This window comes from Branchiostoma lanceolatum, chromosome 10 (genome assembly GCF_035083965.1).
Source record: "Branchiostoma lanceolatum isolate klBraLanc5 chromosome 10, klBraLanc5.hap2, whole genome shotgun sequence".
Taxonomy (NCBI): Eukaryota; Metazoa; Chordata; class Leptocardii; order Amphioxiformes; family Branchiostomatidae; genus Branchiostoma; species Branchiostoma lanceolatum.
Window position 1 is genome coordinate 5554549 of NC_089731.1, and position 19057 is coordinate 5573605.

Here is a 19057-nt window from a genome sequence, read left to right on the forward strand (position 1 = left end):
AAAGTAGTATGTACAATTTTGTAAAGTCTTTGGTATGACGTGACCGGGGATCGAACTCACGATGTACAGAATGTAAGGCAAACGCCCTACTGACTTGGCCATTGCACTGGGCCACCTCCCAAGATTCAGCACACATAAATGAGTAATGGCGTCCGATCAATCTTCCTTCATGCGGGGCAGCAAGATTGGGGTAAATGGTGCAAGACCTGACTGGAAATGAGACTTCTATGGAAGGAAAATTCATCTCCTGTGCCACCCAGGCGTCCCATCTCAAGATGGACTGCACTTTCACAGGCACTATAGGAGGGAGATTACACCCCCCCCCCCCCATCCCCACACACACACACTCTCTGGAGTGGCTCATGACTTATAAAGACTGCTCAAATTACAGCCAATACTTCAGGGCCATTACAGGAAGTACTATCCATTCCCAAGGAAATGCATCTTCCTTCTGTCTGTCTTATTCCCAAATTCTTCTAACAAATCATGTCCCTGACTCATTATATTGATCTAGAATTGTTGTCTTGCCTCAGGATTTATCAGAGCAGTCCTTAGATTTACCCTTCTAGTTTATTTTCTTCTGTCTTTCATGAAATACAACCACTTCTCTGCCAATAGTACATTGCCATTGCTACCTTTTGCAGAATTTACAGTACAAAAGACATTAGGGCCTTTTTTTCCTTTTTGTTCCTGTAGTCCAACAAGCAAGGACTTTGATTGATGTGGCCCAACACTGAGTTGAAAAGAGCATTCAGGTTAAGTGCCATGCTTCACACTACAACATGTTTGTGCCTGGAGTAATGCTGAGCATGTTCCTCTACACACCAAGGACTGACCCGAAAGGCCAGCAGTGTTCAAGACGGAACTGGAAAAGCCCTCCAAACAGTTGGTTAAAACATGAGGCTTGGGCTGTTTCCTCTCCAAGGAAATAGGTAAAATATACAATCACAAGACTTTGGATGAGAAAAACTTGGTCAAGTCTTAGAGGAATACATGGAAACTCTGTTATCATTCAAAGTAGCTATTGAAAACCTCCTGTCCATGAACTGCAACAGTTTCAGCACCGCGGACAGGAGCTTTTTCATCAGATTGCTGAAAGGCTTTTCGTACATCTATGATAGCAGGATACAAAATCAATGATTGGATTCACAGTTCCATTTGGCAAAAAATGCCTTTGTGGGTTTTCCTTGAAAGATATGCTATCTTATATAGATAGATTGTGTAGTTTTCTCACTCTAATGTTCTCAAAAAGCAATGTCAGTATCACAGAGATATGGAAACTTTCAGCCGAAAGATAAAAGTCAGCCCTGTTTATCTACTTGAGCCATTTACTGCAGTGTAATTTGCAAGCTATGGTTAAATCCTTTCTGTCCTTGGAGATTTCTTAAAGGTGATACTTGGCGAGATTTCAGACTGATGCAAACATCTTATCGGCTCTGTTGGCGCCAAAGTCGCGGAGGGAATTTAACGGCTGCATCTTCATTCATTCAGCGCCACCTGGAGAGTTAGGAATGCAAGGTTACAAATGATGGGCTTAACACGTATTGCTGCTCTGATCACTTTTCATGGGGACGGCCATTCGTTATTTCACGTAACCATGGCAACTAATCCTTAAGCCAACAAGCTTAGAATCAAAGGCGCCGAGAAAGAACATTTTCCAATCATAAGAACAGTCTTCCAGAAAAGCCCAAGGTGACCCGAATCTTCCGTTTAACACACATCCCCATTCGTCATTGTCACCAGATGTATTAGGCCAGGTACAATCTATGGCCTTGGAAAATGTTCTTGGGAATAAACACCCACTTTTCCCTTCCATCATGCAGAGGCCCCTCGGATTTCACTGCTGACATGCGCGTATCGATCCCACCACTGTCAGTCATCACACGAGGATTAGAGGGGCTTAGATCTGTCTGGGTTTGATCCCAGGTTAGGGCATGTTATGTTTTTCCTATTCTACAGCCTCTCAAGAAATGGGAAATCCAGTGAAAGGAGGGGTCTTCTGAGGGAGCTGAATTTTCATTGACATTCAGAACCTTTATAGGAGCGAGACAAAACTTCCACCACATTTCTCCCAAGGGTAACTTTACTTTTGCATGAGGCAGTTGAATGTTGGAGAGACAAGCAAACTAGCTGATGCTCTCTTGGCGTCTGCGCCTGTCCAACAAACTACTCAAAATTCTGATGTTGCCATGGCAACTCGCACGAAATATTGCAGGTTAAGTTCCATTTGACCTTGGTGTCAAGAAGATTCCATCCATCATCTGATTGTTGTGACAACCATGTATTTATCTACCAATCAATAAACAGTTATGTTGATGTAGGTAGAGGCTACTTACTGAAAAATAGATACAACAGTACTGAATAATTCTGTAGCTACAGTCAAATGTTTCAGATAGCTTGTGGAGACTTATTTGTCAAAATATGAGCAGTTACCAAGACTCGAAATACCCACTTGCAACTTGCAATTTGCAATAAAATCATTGATTTTGGAGAAAAAGGTTTGAAAATTGGCAAGCCAAAATATTACAGGCTCAGAGTCATGAATTACATATTGCAGGAAATATGATTGCATCTAATTTTCATCATGACTCCAGAAGAAATCAACACCATGTCTTTGTCATCAGAATTTCTCCAGAGTTTGCCATCTGAGGGTGACCTAGTTAATTTCCTTTCCTTGTCTGACTCAGAATCTTCAGAAGGAATACCCAATTCGGTCTGAACTACTTGCCCTTTCATCACACAATTTTCACCTTTTCGGTGAGATCATCTTGAGCAAGTTCCCTTGACAAATGCACAAAGTGTGCAATTAGGCAAAACCAACACTAACGCTTGTTTCACACCCCTACATCACTACATATGGGGATGACCCTGTGGCTCAACTTATAGTAGGCATCACTCAAAGGCAATACTCTGAAGTACTGTAGTAACTGCTTCTTATATCTAAAAAAACAACAATAAACCTGCAAATAGATAAATCAGATTTATTGATTAATTCTGCAGCAAATTTTTTTAAACTTGATGTCTTTCCTTCATTAATATAACTGAATAAATCATTCCTACTTAACAAAAATCTTTTGATATTTCCATGACGTTGTGGCAAAAGCTACATATACCCTTCCCAAACTGATGTGCCCGTGTTTCCATCTTCAGCATAATTGCAATACTTGTTCACTCTTACACCCTTGACATTTTCAACGAGATTGTGTCTCCCCTGACGAATTCTGGTTCGGCGAGACTCTATCTAATTTCCTGTCCTCGATGTCTCCAGTCTTGTCATGCTGCCAGCCTTCCCGTCAGATCTGTCAGTTCACTGCCCAGACTGATGTCTGTGGATCTTGAAATGTTTGTGATGGTTCATTTTCTGTTTTTTCTTGTTTCAGTGACTTCTTAAAATCATGACATTACTCTCTCTCTATCTCTCTCTATCCAATTTAACGTCTTTTGTTCCCCATCATATGGGGGTTGGACGTGCTTGCACATGGATGGGGAAGCCCCAGAACTCCTCATCAAGTGCAAGTCTTTTTTGTAGCAGGAATTACGAATATGCATTTCCAATTGTAATACTACTGTACTACAGAATGGTAAAATTAAGTCTCCTTAGAAAGAAATGAATTTACATTATTACTTTCACTATAGGAAAGAAATGTTTGTATAGCTATTGGTTGGTGGGAAGATTGGTTTTTGTCCTGTTTGTCCTGCTGTCAATACTTATTCAGCTGAATCTGTCAGTTCATGCTCAACCCTACCGTCTATTGTTTGATCAGTTTTATCTCAACTGAAAACTTATGTTTGCAAACAATTAGCTGTATATTTGTCAGTTGGTTATTTTGTCAATCAGTTGGTTGGTTGCTGGTTTCATTGGTTAGTCGTTAATTGGTTGGATTAGTTGGTTGGTTGGTTGACCGGCCAGTTGGATGGATGGTCGGTTGGTTGGTTGGTCAGTTGGTTGGGTGGCTGGATGGTTGGTTGGTTGGGTAGTTGGTTGGTTGGTTGGGTAGTTGATTGGTTGGTTGGTTGGTTGGCCAGCTGGATGGTTGGGTGGCTGGTTGGTAGGTAAGTTGGCTGGATGGTTGGTTGGTTGGTTGGTTGGTTGGTCTGCTGGATGGTTGGTTGGGTAGTTGGTTGGTTGGTTGGTTGGTGGGTAGTTGGTTGGTTGGTTGGTTGGTTGGTTGGTTGGTTGGTTGGTTGGGTAGTTGGTTGGTTGGTTGGTTGGTAGGTTGTATTCTTGTGCATTATATAATGTATAACGTATCTGTATATGTATCCAGGGACACCTGAAAAACAGGTCAAGAGACCTGAGTTTATCTACTGGGAAAATAGATAAATGAAATGGTTGGTTGGTTGGTTGGTTGGTTGGTTGGTTGGTTGGTTGGTTGGTTGGTCAGTCGGTAAGTTCCTTGACATGATAGTAGTTCAGTACCGCGGACAATATAAATTTCTGAGCATTAAATATACGGATCGATTTCATGCCATAGTCTACATTTTGAGACCTGCATACAAATCACAATGGCCAAAATTATGTCAGGGGAAGAATAGGTTGCAACAACAGCCAAACTTATGATTTTCAGCACCAGGGACAGAGTCAAAGCTTTCTTTACAATCAAGAGAAGTCTTTCTTTAGAATTACTCTTCTGAATGAAAGAAGCTTCCACAGTGAAAGTGAAATACCTGCCTCTAATTTACGGCTATCAATGACCCAAATAAGTCAGAGTAATATCACCCCAAGGAGCAGCAACCTCCTCCCTTAAAGAAAATCACACCTGAGCACCTTAATGATCTTAGGAAGGTGAGGGAAGGAATAGGTTTTCTTGGGCAGAAATGAAACAACACAACCGATCACTGCCACCAAACAAATTCTTACAGGTCATGCACATTTCATTGATTTGAAATCTCCCTCACCTTTTTATTACTCCTGATTTCTCCGATTTCTATATCGAATGTTTTGTAAGGACGACAAAACTATAAAAAAATGGGATTTGAGGATTCGTTGAAGATGCAAGGTGTTTTCTATGTTCGATCCATGTCTTTCTCTCATTCAACAAGGGGCACTTCCTATTCATAAACCAACAGGGGCACCGCAGTACGACTCCCTTGGAAATATCAGTATTCATAACTCAAATTGGAAGAAAATCGTTCTCGCTTCCTGCCACAGTCCACTGAGACTGTGATTCCCCACAATCGGACTCCTTTATTGCTCTAATAATAGTTCTCCCGGGTTGGGGAACGCTTCAAAGCAAGAAATCACAATGGCGGTAAGTCCAAATAGCACCTCTTTGATGATGATAGCTGGCTACATCTACGCCAGATTTCATCCCTCATCCACAATTCTAGTTGCTGATAAAGAATACGTTTGCTGTTTGTTCTGTACTAAAGCGGGGTAATACTACAGAAATGACACCAATTTGGAGTAATGGCAGCCCTCACGGGGAAAATCAAAGGTAATCTGTGGTGAAATGACAAGCGAGGCAACGTCTGATGTCTTTGTTCGTTTCAGAAATTTCACGTCCAGGCCTGCACTTTTCAAAGGTAATCAGAATATCTGTTTATTCATGACTGAGGCATTGGGAGATTTTACCAACAATTATGTTACAAAATCTCAAGATATTTTTCCATCTTTTCCAAGAATCTTTCTGTCATAGAAATTTTCTAAAAAAACTGTGGAAAGTCTGTTTTTGCCATGGTAAAGCAGTAAATTAAGAACTTTCATAGGTAATTTTGCTCGCCTACTAAACAAAACCATTTGCATTTTAACATTAAGTCTGATTAATAACTCACACTTTGGCAGTGAAATCATGTTTTAATGGACAAAGATGAGATATTAATGACACAAACCAGTAAAGCTTTTAAGTGCAAAATGATCACAAAGGATCGCTTCAAAAACATTTTACATAGTATCACCATAGCCTATATGCTACAACAACAAGGCTACTCACATATCAGGCAAGTGTCAAAAGCACACAAGCTTTGAAAAAAAAGGGAGGGCACGAGAGATACAACAATTGGTCCTATGCTTAAACATGATGTGCCCTCCATGTAAAGGATTTGTACATGCATTACAAGTAAAATATGTACAATAAACATGACTAATACAAATTGGTATTTTCCTCAAACCACCATACTGCCATTTATGATATGTGCATCCCCTATACGCCATGGGCCATTTCTGAATATATCCTAGTCATATGAACTTTTCAAAACTCGAGTGACTCCCCATAAAGTCTACGCCGAAATGCAACCAACAAAATAGCTCCTCTATCTCACCATGATAGATTTCACACATTTAGAACAATATGGGAAGCCCGAATGGGCCAATAACCAATGTGAAGCGTTGATACCGGCCTGCTAAAGTGCACAATAAATCTGTTAGCGGAAATATTGCTTCCATACGCAGGCTCTTACGCAGAAGTGTCAGTGTCATTCATATCTATAACATACGCCAGGGTATGGGACATAGCTCATAAAGGGCTGGACATATACTCCGTCATATTGAAGGGGAAGATTGTGTTTTCATCTTAATGGTGGTGGGAGGGAAAATTGCAACAATAACACAGTGGAAGCTTTAAACTTGAGTGGGTGTAACAATAAAAATGTAACTTTCGACATATTGGAAGTGCCTGATATGAGTTTTAGCACATCATGTTTGATTACCTTCACCGCTATATGTTTCTATACTGCACTGTGAGCCAGAAAGAAGAAAAAAAAATCATCAAAACTTTTGAGCAAGACTGTATGATACAATAAATTCTTCTCTAACATGTTCAAATTGCAAGTTGAAATTGCATCCCAACCAAATTATGTACCAAAAAAATTAGCACATAATGTAGTGAAACATTCTAGGATGAATCTCTAGTAGCATAGACTAGGCTAATTTTTTCCCGCAGTCTTTAGCCTCTGACTTTGAGTCTCTATACAATGTCATCTATGAAAAAACTTGTTCAACGTAAACAGAATAACCCAATAGAGTGGTCCATTTTGTACAGTAATTATCCCCAATGCTAACATATATCATGAATCATTGCATCTTTTATTGTACTTTGACATCCTTATTAGTCCTTTAAGGCTTGTTAGCCCACCACACATGTACAGACAATTCTGCTCTAACCCGGTTAATTGTTCATTTACTTGTAAAACTAATGTTGTAATAAAACCATAAACTAAGAAATCATCGAATTAAAACTTTTATTTATTCCTGCAACAACGTAAAAGTTTGCGAAATTTCTTTTGAAAGCCCGGCTCCAATTTAGCCTCTAAAACTGTCGTGCGTGGCTGTTGTGACAAATGATCATTGCTTACAGGCAGGTAACTTGGCGAAATGCTCCAGACTGCTTTATTAATACTACAGCGTATCGGTTACAAGCCACCAGTCAATGGTTATTAATATCCGCTGTTTTCAATAGCGTTGGGTTGCAGATGTAGCGATATGTTTCCACGTGCGTGCACACGAAGTATTGCGGAATATCTTCGGCGCTCGGAGTCACATGTGTCGACCGTCTCGTCTTCTGATGGCATTTTGTCCAACAAGTCTCTGGTGTAACATCTGGGCTATCTTTATGGCTTTGTAAATGAAAGTTGGGATGTGGGTGTTTCCTTTCCCATAAACTGGATCGTTAATTGGTTTCCCTTATGTAAGTGCATTGCTCTTTATACTGCACTCTGCGGTCGTAATTTCTGCCCCATTATTTCTGGGAAGTCTGTGCTGATGCAGCTCTTTTTTGTTGTGATGAAAGGACTGCAGAATCTCAATCTAAAAAATTGCAATTACTGTACTGTTGATATTGATATTGAAGAAGCGTTTGTGAAACCTATCTTCATATTTCATTACAATGCTGCAAGATGTTTTGTATACATACGTTAATTCCTAATTCATTTTGTTAAGTCAATAGTACAATCTACAGATTTGCATTTTCAAGCAACTTGCCACCACTAAAACTACAAGACTACTGGACCAGAATCTAAGACCTTAAAAATGGCTGCAACAGATTTGCCTCTACTTCATAGTAAATTTTCAGGTAACAAATAAGTAAGTATAGGTATCCAACAGTATTATTCAGATTAATCTTAAAGATATACCAAGTTCAGTCATCCAACAAGAACAACCCTTCCAGCGTCCTTCTACACAACTCAAACAGAAATCACTTTAAGGTTACTCCTCTTGGCAAAGGGACTTGGGACTAAAAGCTCCATGAATGCTTTTCACATCTCTCTGGATTCCATGGAAGATTGTCTTGAAGATGTATCATTCAGCAAAGAGGATGGAAGGACTAGTATAGCAACACCCCCCCCCCTCCCTGCCATACTCAAAGGGGCCTGATTTGTGAGCTCCTCTTTTACAGGTCAGAGTTAATGCCTGCCGCTGATGAGAAAAAAAGTAGCTGGGGACCCATAAAACCAACCGTATGTTAATGAAAGATATCTTTTTACGACCCTTAATGTCCCTAACGTCATATAACAGAGTAATGAACATTTCCCATCTGTGTTAAGCATGATTCCTCTGCTTGGACTAATCAAGTTTGCGGTGTAGTTTTGTCAGCGTTTCCGTGGGGCCTGTCTGCAGTGTTGCCGCTTGGGAGTAGGGAATATGTACTCAAGCAAAACCTGTGGGGAGCCTCAGAGTCACAATGTTGAAGTAGAGGAGTTTTTAGACCTGACCTATAAAACAATCTACCAGTACTGGCACATCCTGCACTATCTGCGACTTCCTTCAAAAATGGAATGTATTTTGCCAAATCTAGATAAAACAAATGTGGAGAAAAGCGGATCCGCCGGAAAAAACTTTGCAACAGAACTGAGTCAGCTTTCAGATGTGACTTATTTTGCAGAGACTGTCATTCTCAAATAGGACTGTTTAGCTGATGCGCATTAGCATTTTACCATAGTGAATAGTGACTGACGGAGGCCATACATACATGTACAGATGTGGAACAGAATAGAATAGAATAGGTTTGATATAGCTTTGTATACTTTGGCACACCAATTTCTTGTCTTAGTCCTGTCTGATATTTTCAGCAAAAAAAATCTGGCAAGATGACAGGACAAAAACTGACGGCAGAAAGATTGCATCTGACTACTCCCTGAAACTAGTGTGTGTACTAAGATACAGACTTTGTTTTCATGTTAATTTTCCGGTTTGGCATTAATTTTTTTTCAAATCAGAGAACCGAAGAATCAAATTGGTGTAGCCCAATATATTGGGACATGTATACATTTTACTGTATTTGGCCTTTGACCTAGTAAAGCAATGGCACTTGAAATATGTATATGTAGGGCTAATGCCATGAAACAACAAGTTGACTCAGCCTGGCCCTGAAGGGTATTACAAACATGCTGAATTTACGGCAGAAGTCGGATGTTTGACATGGCTGCCGCATCTGGAAAGCCATTGCCCATTTCCCTCCCATCACAACTTTGGGCCAATTTACACACAGCTTGTCTAGATATCTGGACTGCAGATATCTGCCAGGCGACAGCTTTTTTCTGTGTCTAAACAGGAATTTTATGGTCTTAATGAGGGTTTTTTTAGATGTCGGGAAAATTTCAGCCGACCACTCTGAAGACTTCGCCCGACAACTCAGCGGGAGTCCCCGACCGCTCCAGCCGGACGTCTAAACAGAATGTGTCGCGTAGTAGACATCTGGAGGTCGGGGTTCACGCTAGTTTGCATATTTGGCGGGCGATAAAGCGGGAAAACTTCTTAGCATCAAGGACCATTTGTTCTCAAACGGACGACGGACTTCTTTCGTGATGCCAGATCGTTCGGTGGATCGGCCCTCCCCCCTCCGCCACGACAAGGGCAGCGAGTAGGAACGCAGCGTTGATTCTGACCGGTCGCTGTCGTCTTCCCCGGTACCTCAAACGCCTCTTACGCTCAACCCTTGCTTGCTGCCTCATGTTTAGCCACACGCGAGTCAGATAAAGAAAGAATACCATATTCATTATGACGAAAAACACAGGCGGTTCTCCCGCCATTTTGAAACGCGCGCTAAAGGTTAAATAGGGTCACGAGTGCAATCAGCGCGCTGCGTGAGTCCTGCGGTACTTCCTGTCGGTGTGTATAAATGCGTCCAGATATCTAAGGCTCAGATGTCGGCGGATTTTTAGATATCTGAAAAAACTCTGTATAAATTGGGCCTTTGATTCATGTCACATTGTAAAGATCACAGCCATAGATGTATTATCGTAAGATTAGCAAATATTTACAAGGTAAAAAGAAGTAGGGATGTTCCTGTAGCTCAACTGGTAGCAGCCTCACAGTTGAGCTCCTGGTTCCAATCAGTTGCTAACTGAAAGACCCTGGTTCAATCCTGGGGGCAGGACATCTCGGTTGGAGCTGTACCGAATGGATGTAAATGGGGGTCCTGTGTTCGAAGGAGGTGCCTAAATATGATCTAAATTTCATGATAATACTAATTTCTAGCCTGTTTATGCAGTCTTTTACGGAGATTTCTTTACTATATTGTCTTAGTGTTTAAAACAAGCTCTGTCTGTGGCCAGGCTTTGGGAGCAGCCTACAAGTTTATACAGTCTTTTTGTGTAGATTATTTTGGAAAATGGTATGCTTAAAACAACTTCTATAGCCAGGCCTTAACTGCCCATATCTAGGCCACTCTGCAGTTTGTGTAACCGGCGCACACGACCTGTGAAATCCTGGCTTCCGCAGAGCTCCGCAGGATCAAAGACGTGTGAAGGTTGGCGAGAACTACGCCGCAGAGGGCCACAAAACAGCGAAGCAGGGCTGGGTTAACGGCATTGAAACATAAACCAGCGCTTGATGGGTGGCTTAGGGGGGCTTGAATCTACGGCTGGGGACTCTCTCCCCTACAATCGAACACCTTCGGTTGGACTGAAGGTAGCACTGAAGTTGGGCCCAGCACTTTACGACAATCTGTCACGCCATTAACCCCTAACACTGCCGAAGCAAAATGAATGGCTAGCGGGTACGGACATAATGGGAACAAAGAACGGCACACCGAGAGGTGAGGTGGGGAAGGAGCAGCTATCTGTTAAAAGCTGGGTGTTGGATAACCATTTCAGCACCACTGACAGCAATAGCTTCGGTAATGGGAGGTAATACTTTAGTAACTAAAACCTCTAATGTGATTTTTTATAGCCCATTCATTTAGTGAATTCATTGCTTTCAAGATGCTAAAGACAATGTCGAGACCCACGAAATTTGAGCTTCTTTTACATACAAACTTTTAACCGAAGTAACACTACAAATGCAAAAATAGCATTATCTGTTTATTCATACTTTCATGGAAGGCTTTACGTCAGGAACTTTACTGACAAACTAAAATAGTTAGCATTTAATTGTATGTATTATGATTTATTCTAAAGAGCTCAATTCTTGCTTAATTTTTGCACAGGTGCACATGCATGTAATTCCATTTCTTGTCATAAAATCCTTTGCCGAAAGGAATGATCATAAACTCAGAAATAAAAAGTGAAGCGCTGGAACGATAAAATATTCTCCGAATTACGAGAATACTTTCCAATCTAAGCGTGATAGAAATCATTCTCAGACCATTTAGCATTAGTTATGGGCTTTAGCTCTTCAAAGCCCTTCCTGAATTTTATGGCAAACATTTGTCAGTAACATTTACAGGAAATCCACACACCTGTGATCGTAATACTCAGACTTTCCTCAAGGTAAGGTACAAATTTGCACGTCATTCATGTAAGGCCAAACCAATTCAATCTGTTGGTTCTTTTATTTAAAAAAAAGATAATACTAAACTGGAATGTCAACATGAAAACATAGTCTGAGGGAAAGTTTATACCTAGTGGTACAAGGGGTATTAGGGGATGAATAAAACTTTAAGTCAGATTCAAGTTTTTTCCAGCCCTCAGTTTCATATCGTCTTTTCATAAGTGAGCAAGTATCTAACATCACTTCAGAAAAGAACAAGAAATCATATTTTCAAGTACTAGAGATATCAATGTTAGGTGTGACAGGTCGTTCAGTTTAATATAACAAGCTGCTACTATGCCGTGTGTCTCCAAAGGGTGTGTTACGCCGAAGGTAGGTTATAATGGCTATACAGATACAGATAGAGAAGCTGGTGTGTTACGCCAAAGGAAGGTTATAACGGCTATACAGGTACAGATACAGAAGCTGATGTGTTACGCCGAAGGTAGGTTATAACGGCTATACAGATACAGATAGAGAAGCTGGTGTGTTACGCCAAAGGAAGGTTATAACGGCTATACAGGTACAGATACAGAAGCTGATGTGTTACGCCGAAGGTAGGTTATAACGGCTATACAGATACAGATAGAGAAGCTGGTGTGTTACGCCGAAGGTAGGTTATAACGGCTATACAGATACAGATATAGTAGCTGGTGTGTTAATTGCTAAAAGGCGGTTATAACGGCTATACAGATACAGATATAGTAGCTGGTGTGTTAATTGCTAAAAGGCGGTTATAACGGCTATACAGATACAGATATAGTAGCTGGTGTGTTGCAGTGAAGGGCAGATATACACAATATACAGATACAGATGTCTGAGAACCGAGGAAATACATCAGTGCAGCCTAATGTTAATATTCCCAACTTCCTCCATTATTGCTCCAACAAAGCCACAGGCCATGTATCACCTAACACTATAAAATGTTTCCCAGAGCCATTGATCTGGCTGCAAAAAATGCTTCAAAGAAGTCGATAAGTCAGAAATCACGGTGGCGCAAACAGGCTTACGACTTCAAAGGGGAGGGGAGGAAGGCAAACACATGGAGCGTGAGAGGTGATCTTTCTGTAAAAGCCATGTTAAAGCATTCAGCAATAAAGCTTTAGTGGTATTTTGCTTCCACAGGAGATACCAGTCTTATAGTAGGCAGTTAAGTGTTAACAGAATGTTGAATAACCTTTGTTAATTCTAGGAAAGCCTTCTGTGTAGGGAGCCAAGATTAGATGGAAATGTCTCTGAGCCGGATAGTTAATGTGTTAAATCCAAACTCGTTTAAGTAACGATATGGCTTCTGTCGTAAAGTACAACAGAATCAAGCACAAGTTGGTTACAGGTAAATGTAGCACAGAATCAGCATTCAAGTGTTGCTCATTACTAAATCATTCCTTTAGTTTGATTCTGCCTCACGATTTTATACATTGTCAAATATGCTCCATTTTTCTGTGATATTTTCTGACTTCTCCATCTACATCATTTTGTTAATGTGTATGAGCACTGTCACATTGGCCCAGTTCTGTTTAAAAAAACAAAAATCAATATTTCTTCTGGAGTATGCATGCTCCAACACCCTGATGTTTTAATGCCCCTATGTTCAAACATTTGTAAGTAAGAGTTAGGGTATAAGGGTAAGGGGGAAGTAAAACATAGGGGTGTCAGAAGACAGAAGTGTAACCAGATCTAGGAGCAGGGTAGCTACCGACTACATCTCAGCACTCTGCATACTTTTACTTGGGGTTAGACTGTGTTCCACAATCTCTTGCTGTCAGGGGCTTATTGCTCTCGACCAGTATAAGGCCCGCTAGAAGCTTGATTTAGTCAGGCTAACTTGAGGTAAACAGAGCCACTAGTGCAGTTGTCTGGGCCCTACCTGTCAACACAGTTAACTCAGGCACCAGTCCCCTGTATTACACCCTATCAGCCAGGTATTACCAAGACTCCAAACTCTGTTCTACCTCGCCTTATAAGGTCCCAACACTGCAGGGTTATGACAACACTGTCAGTGACAGTATGATATGTTTAACTTTGTATTGGCAGAGTTGAGATTATGTTTGAGCAATTTAAGACTTTAATGCAGCAGATGGTATGGAGTTGATGCTAGATAAGCTGAGAGGAATGATCAAATGCACATCTTTTCCAAGGAATGTTCTTTGACGTGAAGAAAGTTTTAAATGTAAGTTTGGACAGTTTTTCAGATGGTAATTGAAATGCAAAGGTTTGTCCAATGTCCAATGGTTTATGACCCCTAGTTCTTCTATACTACAAGGTTGAGGGTTTGAATCCCAGAGAGTTGGATTTGATATCTTGAAGAATAATGTATCCTACAGGAATATGCATAAAGTTGAAGTGGCCAAATTGCATTGACAGATCAACTTTACATAAGCAAAAGTAAAGAATGTTGGAACAGACCCACTAAAGTCTTGGCACTGCCTAAAGGATTATTTTGAAGGTGACAAAGGGCCAGTTAGAATTTTAGTCATTTTCATTTTTCCCCTCATTTTTTATCAGATTTGAAACAAGCAAGTTCTGACTGAAAAACAGAACTATACAATTGATGTAGGTTTATGATCTTATAATTCATAAATTCCCTGTCTTTTCTGTCCTACATAAACATACATATCCTACAATAAAAGTCAGTACAACACTCTGTGTATTTCTATAAACATGTGTAAGTTAACTGTTTAAAGTGCCCTTTGGCACCACAAGGTTTGCCAGTACACAGCTGCTGCTGCTTTTTGGCACATCTAAGCCATGTTAATCTTGCTTCAAATTTTGTTTAAAACTACCTAAACAGGATGCGCATATATACCTGCCTTTTCTGTTTTTGATGATAATGATTTTGGCTTGAAAATGCAGAAGCTTGTCATTAATTTTTGACTCTTTCTTGTTTCATCATTTTTTTATGAAGAGGTGTAATCATAAGGATCTAATGTGATAGATTGTTACTTCTACAATCTACAGCCTTGTTAGTGACTTTGTTCCCAGTCTGGACATTTTCCTCTCCCTGGTCATTAGGAAGGAAATGGGTGCTGCTGTTTGTTAAAAAGGTTCCATTTGTTGAAGAAGTGCAGAAGTCTGGAGAACAGTAATGGCTGCTTTCTTCACTTCTGTCTAATTACATTTGCCAAGAAGGTTATGTTTTTGGGATGCGTGTCTGTCTATCTGTGCGTGTGTGAACACGATAATTTGAGAAGGCCTGGATGGATTTTCTTGATATTTAGTATGTAGGCAAGATGAGATCTCAAAATAATTTTGGTCACCCTAGCAACTTGTTACGGTACTGCTGGTTATTGACATCTCTTCCAATATACTTTTAGACTTTTACTTGCCAATCACAAGATTTCAGCTGCCCTAGAGCTACATGTACTAGTTTTGAGTCCAGCCCATTTACCAACAAGAGGACATACTTGCTACTGATGTTTCCAAGGCTGAAGCCTGAATCGCATTACCCAGCTCTCACATGGTGTGTAACAAGTTTAGGAAACTCCAGAGCATTGTGCTGGCCCAGAAGGATCAGTGTGCCCCATGTGTGGCTCTGTAGTCAAAATAATTGGGCGGGCATACCTGTATTGTCAGCGGGACTTGTTAACACTGACCATGGGTGAATGGAAAATACAGCTGTCAGGGATAAATCTTTCAAATGGTTGCCAGAGTGTTGGGCCAACACTTCAGTTGCCAACTTCAAGTGCATCCTTGTACGGGCATTGTGAGGGCATAACCAGACCAGATGAATTCATTTTACAGTTCTTCTCAGATATTCCAAGACAAAGTTTAGAAAGAAGGACAAAGAAGGATTGGAAGAAAACTTGAATCTAATAGCTAGTAGATGTATCAAGCTATAGACCTTTCCTAAGAATCTGTTATCATGTTGATACTTAAAGAATTATGAAGGTATTGAGTTTCAAGGCCAAGGTTGTTTCTAAGTACACTGTACATCCCTTTGGTTATCAGGTAGTCCTTGGTTGAGGCTAGATAAGTTTGCTTTAAATAGAGATAAAACAAGGTCAAACATCCTATTTGCAAAACAACTGTTTCAGTCAAGTGTCAACTAAGTCAAAGATTATAACTTATAAAAATGAACCTGTAAAATTATTCTACTGTATAAAAATAATCAAAGCATTAATTTTGCTTGTGTACATTTTGTAAGTTTACAGCAGGCACCTTGTACATTGAACATGTTCATCACACAGGAAGAGTGACCTATGGAAAAAATGTCCCCCTAAATGCAACCATTGATAGTGGTAGATCTTGTACAGTGTCAAATAACCATTCAGGATTGTGTCCCAAGTTTACCCTAGAGGAGAACGCAGGCATTGTGGAGTAACCTGGTCACTGTTCTCACTATGTAAACCCACTCTTGTCTCATTTTCAACAGCCTTCCTAATCCATGTTTGCACATGCACTATGACTGCGGAAAACAAAACGCTCTCTATGTCTGTCAGAAGGAGGAGAATGTTAGGCATGTAGTGGGAAATCACTGCTTGTAGTTACTGCTAAATGGCTTTTGTTCAGTTTTGTTAGCAAACAGGCCTTAACATACCTTTACATACAGACCGCCCAGCATTTACAGATCAGGTTTATACTGGTAATCACTTGAATGTGTAAATGGCTTTAATACACACAGTAGCACCTGCAGATACAATGTTCCACTGTTGTAGAGTCAGTTAAACTTAACAGGGGACATACCATTGAAGGGTTGGTGTACACTTTTTGTAAGTCAGACCTGCCATGCACCAACACAGTGCTTTGCTGCATAGCACTTTGTTCATCATTGTCATTTACAGACACATTACTGCTGTGTCAGCATATGCTGTTACAGTAGTATCCTGTATTTTGAAAGGATGCTCATAGGAACAATGTCCGATCCTACGATGATGAAAATCCTGAGAAAAAGTTCCTGGATCCAACTCATTTCAAAAGCTAAACCACTTCTTCCTATACACTCACAAAAACTTAATAACCATGAATTTTTAACAAAAACCAACAAAAAAACAGTAACTTGTACATGATTGTCTAACTAGCTCCAGTGTCCACGTACCTGTGCAGGGGTCTGTCGGCTTGTCTCGTGGCGAGCGGTAGTAGCCGCGGTCACAGGTGCAGCGGGTCTCCCCGGTACGTGTGGCATGGCTGTACAGCGGACACGGCATACACTCATAGTTGCCTGCGTTTGGCTTGAAGGTCCCCTCCTTACAGGCTGTACAGAAAGAAGATAAGAGATACCATAAGACTCCTTTGTAATTTTCAAATATTCCTACATTCTTTGCCATAACTTTTCATGATATTAATCAGAAAGATTTGCCAGAACTTAACAACTTCCAATATTCAATGAACATTGTATGTAAAAATAATTATACTGGGAATAATTGTGGCTAACATGAACAGCAAAAGTACTATATAATTTAGGATGATTTATGTGTTTTGGACGACATGTATCATAATACACATTCCACTCTAGTAGTAGTAGATACATGCCATCCATTTGTATTCATTCTGAAACATATTACTGTAAATGAATTTATTTACATGTACGTGGGGACTGTATTTTGAGTTAAAACAGGGCAAGAAGGTTATCATGGCGTCTCAAGTTAGGGTTGAAATAATTCTGTAGAACAGTGAGTGATACATTATAAGTCATGAATGTGCAGCAGACCCACGAATATTTCAAGATGTACAGTAACTGTTACATAATTCAGCTATATACAGTGGTGCACAATGTTCTGAGAGCCAGCATTTCACACTTGATGCATCCTTGTGTCCTGAATCTCTCCCCCCGCCCGTTAGGGACTCAGAACACATCCCGACCATTGTCAGGGGCGTAACCAGGCGGTCCCGGCCCTGAATAATGCACGATTCAATCACAGCCATTTGATCAGACAGCTTAAATTATTAAAATTTCATTTTGGCTGTTTGACACATAGTAATCAGTTCTGCACCAGAGATAACACTCTCGGGGGAGATCAACACTGAACTCTGCGACCCTTAAGGAGGCAGGGCTAAGTCTTCATGACTTAAGATGCCTACATGGATCTTTAAGGCTATAAGAATGACTCTTCTTGGTTCTTGGTGTAAAGCAGTATATCGTAGCAAAACTGTACAGCATATTGAGATAATAAGATTTGCATAAGGAATGCACGCCATATAGAGAGATCACAAGTTAATCTCCTTATCTTTTTTTCTCTCTCTTAAGCACTCACTGACTTACTAACTCCCTCCCTCACTGAAGCAGTGAAGGTTATGTTTGTGTGTGTGCGTGTGCGTGTGTGTGTGTGTGAGTGTGCGTGCGTGCATGCCTGCGTGCGTGCATGTATGTGTGTGAGTGTGTGTGTTTGTTTGTTTGTTTGTTTGTGAACAGCATAACTCGAGATGTCATGGGTGGATCTTTATGATGACATGATATTTGGTATGCTGGTCTGTATTGGCAAGATGAAGAAACTATTAGATTTTGAGCCTCCTGGTACTGCAATTGAACTTCCAGCTTTGATATCTTTCTTTCTTCTCTTTCACTCCCCCCTCCCACTTTCCCAACAGGTATCCCATGAATCACAGAGTGACAGGTGTGGTGTAATCTGTTCTGACACGCTGCACACTTGTCCCGTGGGTACGGCCATGCAACATTGCGTGATTCTCGCGCTAAAGATCAACAAGTCATCCTGAAAATGCATACTTATAGATTCATGCATTGTATATATTCATACGGTGTGTAAAATTGAAGGTATAGTAAGTGATTTCAAAAGCGGTAATCTGCTAATTTATAAATCATACGATTTCTATAGATTAGAGTAGTCATTTCAAAGTAAGCAATGGGGGTAATCCTAAAAAAGCATACCTTTAGATTCATACACTATATATATATATATATATATACACATGTATATTCATACCATATGTAAAACGGAAGATACTGTAATGTCAAAGCTACAATCAGGTGATTTAGAAGCAATACAATTTCTAGACATTATAATAATCGTATTAGCCATAGGGTCAGACGTGTATCTACGTTTAGAATCATACATTGTATAAATACATAAAGTGTATAAAATGCTCGCAAATTGGAATGCATTGTAACTTCAAAGCAATTACAAAGTTTATAGAAATCATGCAATTTCTTGGAATTATGATAATTATAAGCCAAAAGGGTCACATCTACAAAAAGAGATTTGCATATGATTACTTGATTAATTGCTTTCCGGCACAAATCATTAACGGTGATCATTTAATATTCCATTTCTCACTGAACTCTTTGTAACCTTTACTACACGTAGCTATTATGGTGTGTAAACTCCAACAGTTGATTAATTGCTTATCCGAGCTGTGCAAGGCTGCTTTACGATTCACCAAACACTCTCATCACAGCCATCCAATTAGACGGTAAAC

General features: G+C 40.2%; 1 protein-coding gene across 1 annotated transcript in view; it reads right to left on the reverse strand.

Moving 5' to 3' along the window:
• LOC136444125 (ephrin type-B receptor 3-like) overlaps positions 1-19057 on the reverse strand; it is a 125211-nt gene that overhangs the window by 45013 nt on the left and 61141 nt on the right. The window contains exon 4 of the mRNA XM_066441629.1: positions 16722-16877. Within this exon, the coding sequence (XP_066297726.1) occupies positions 16722-16877 (156 nt within the window). The remainder of the gene's footprint in view (positions 1-16721; positions 16878-19057) is intronic.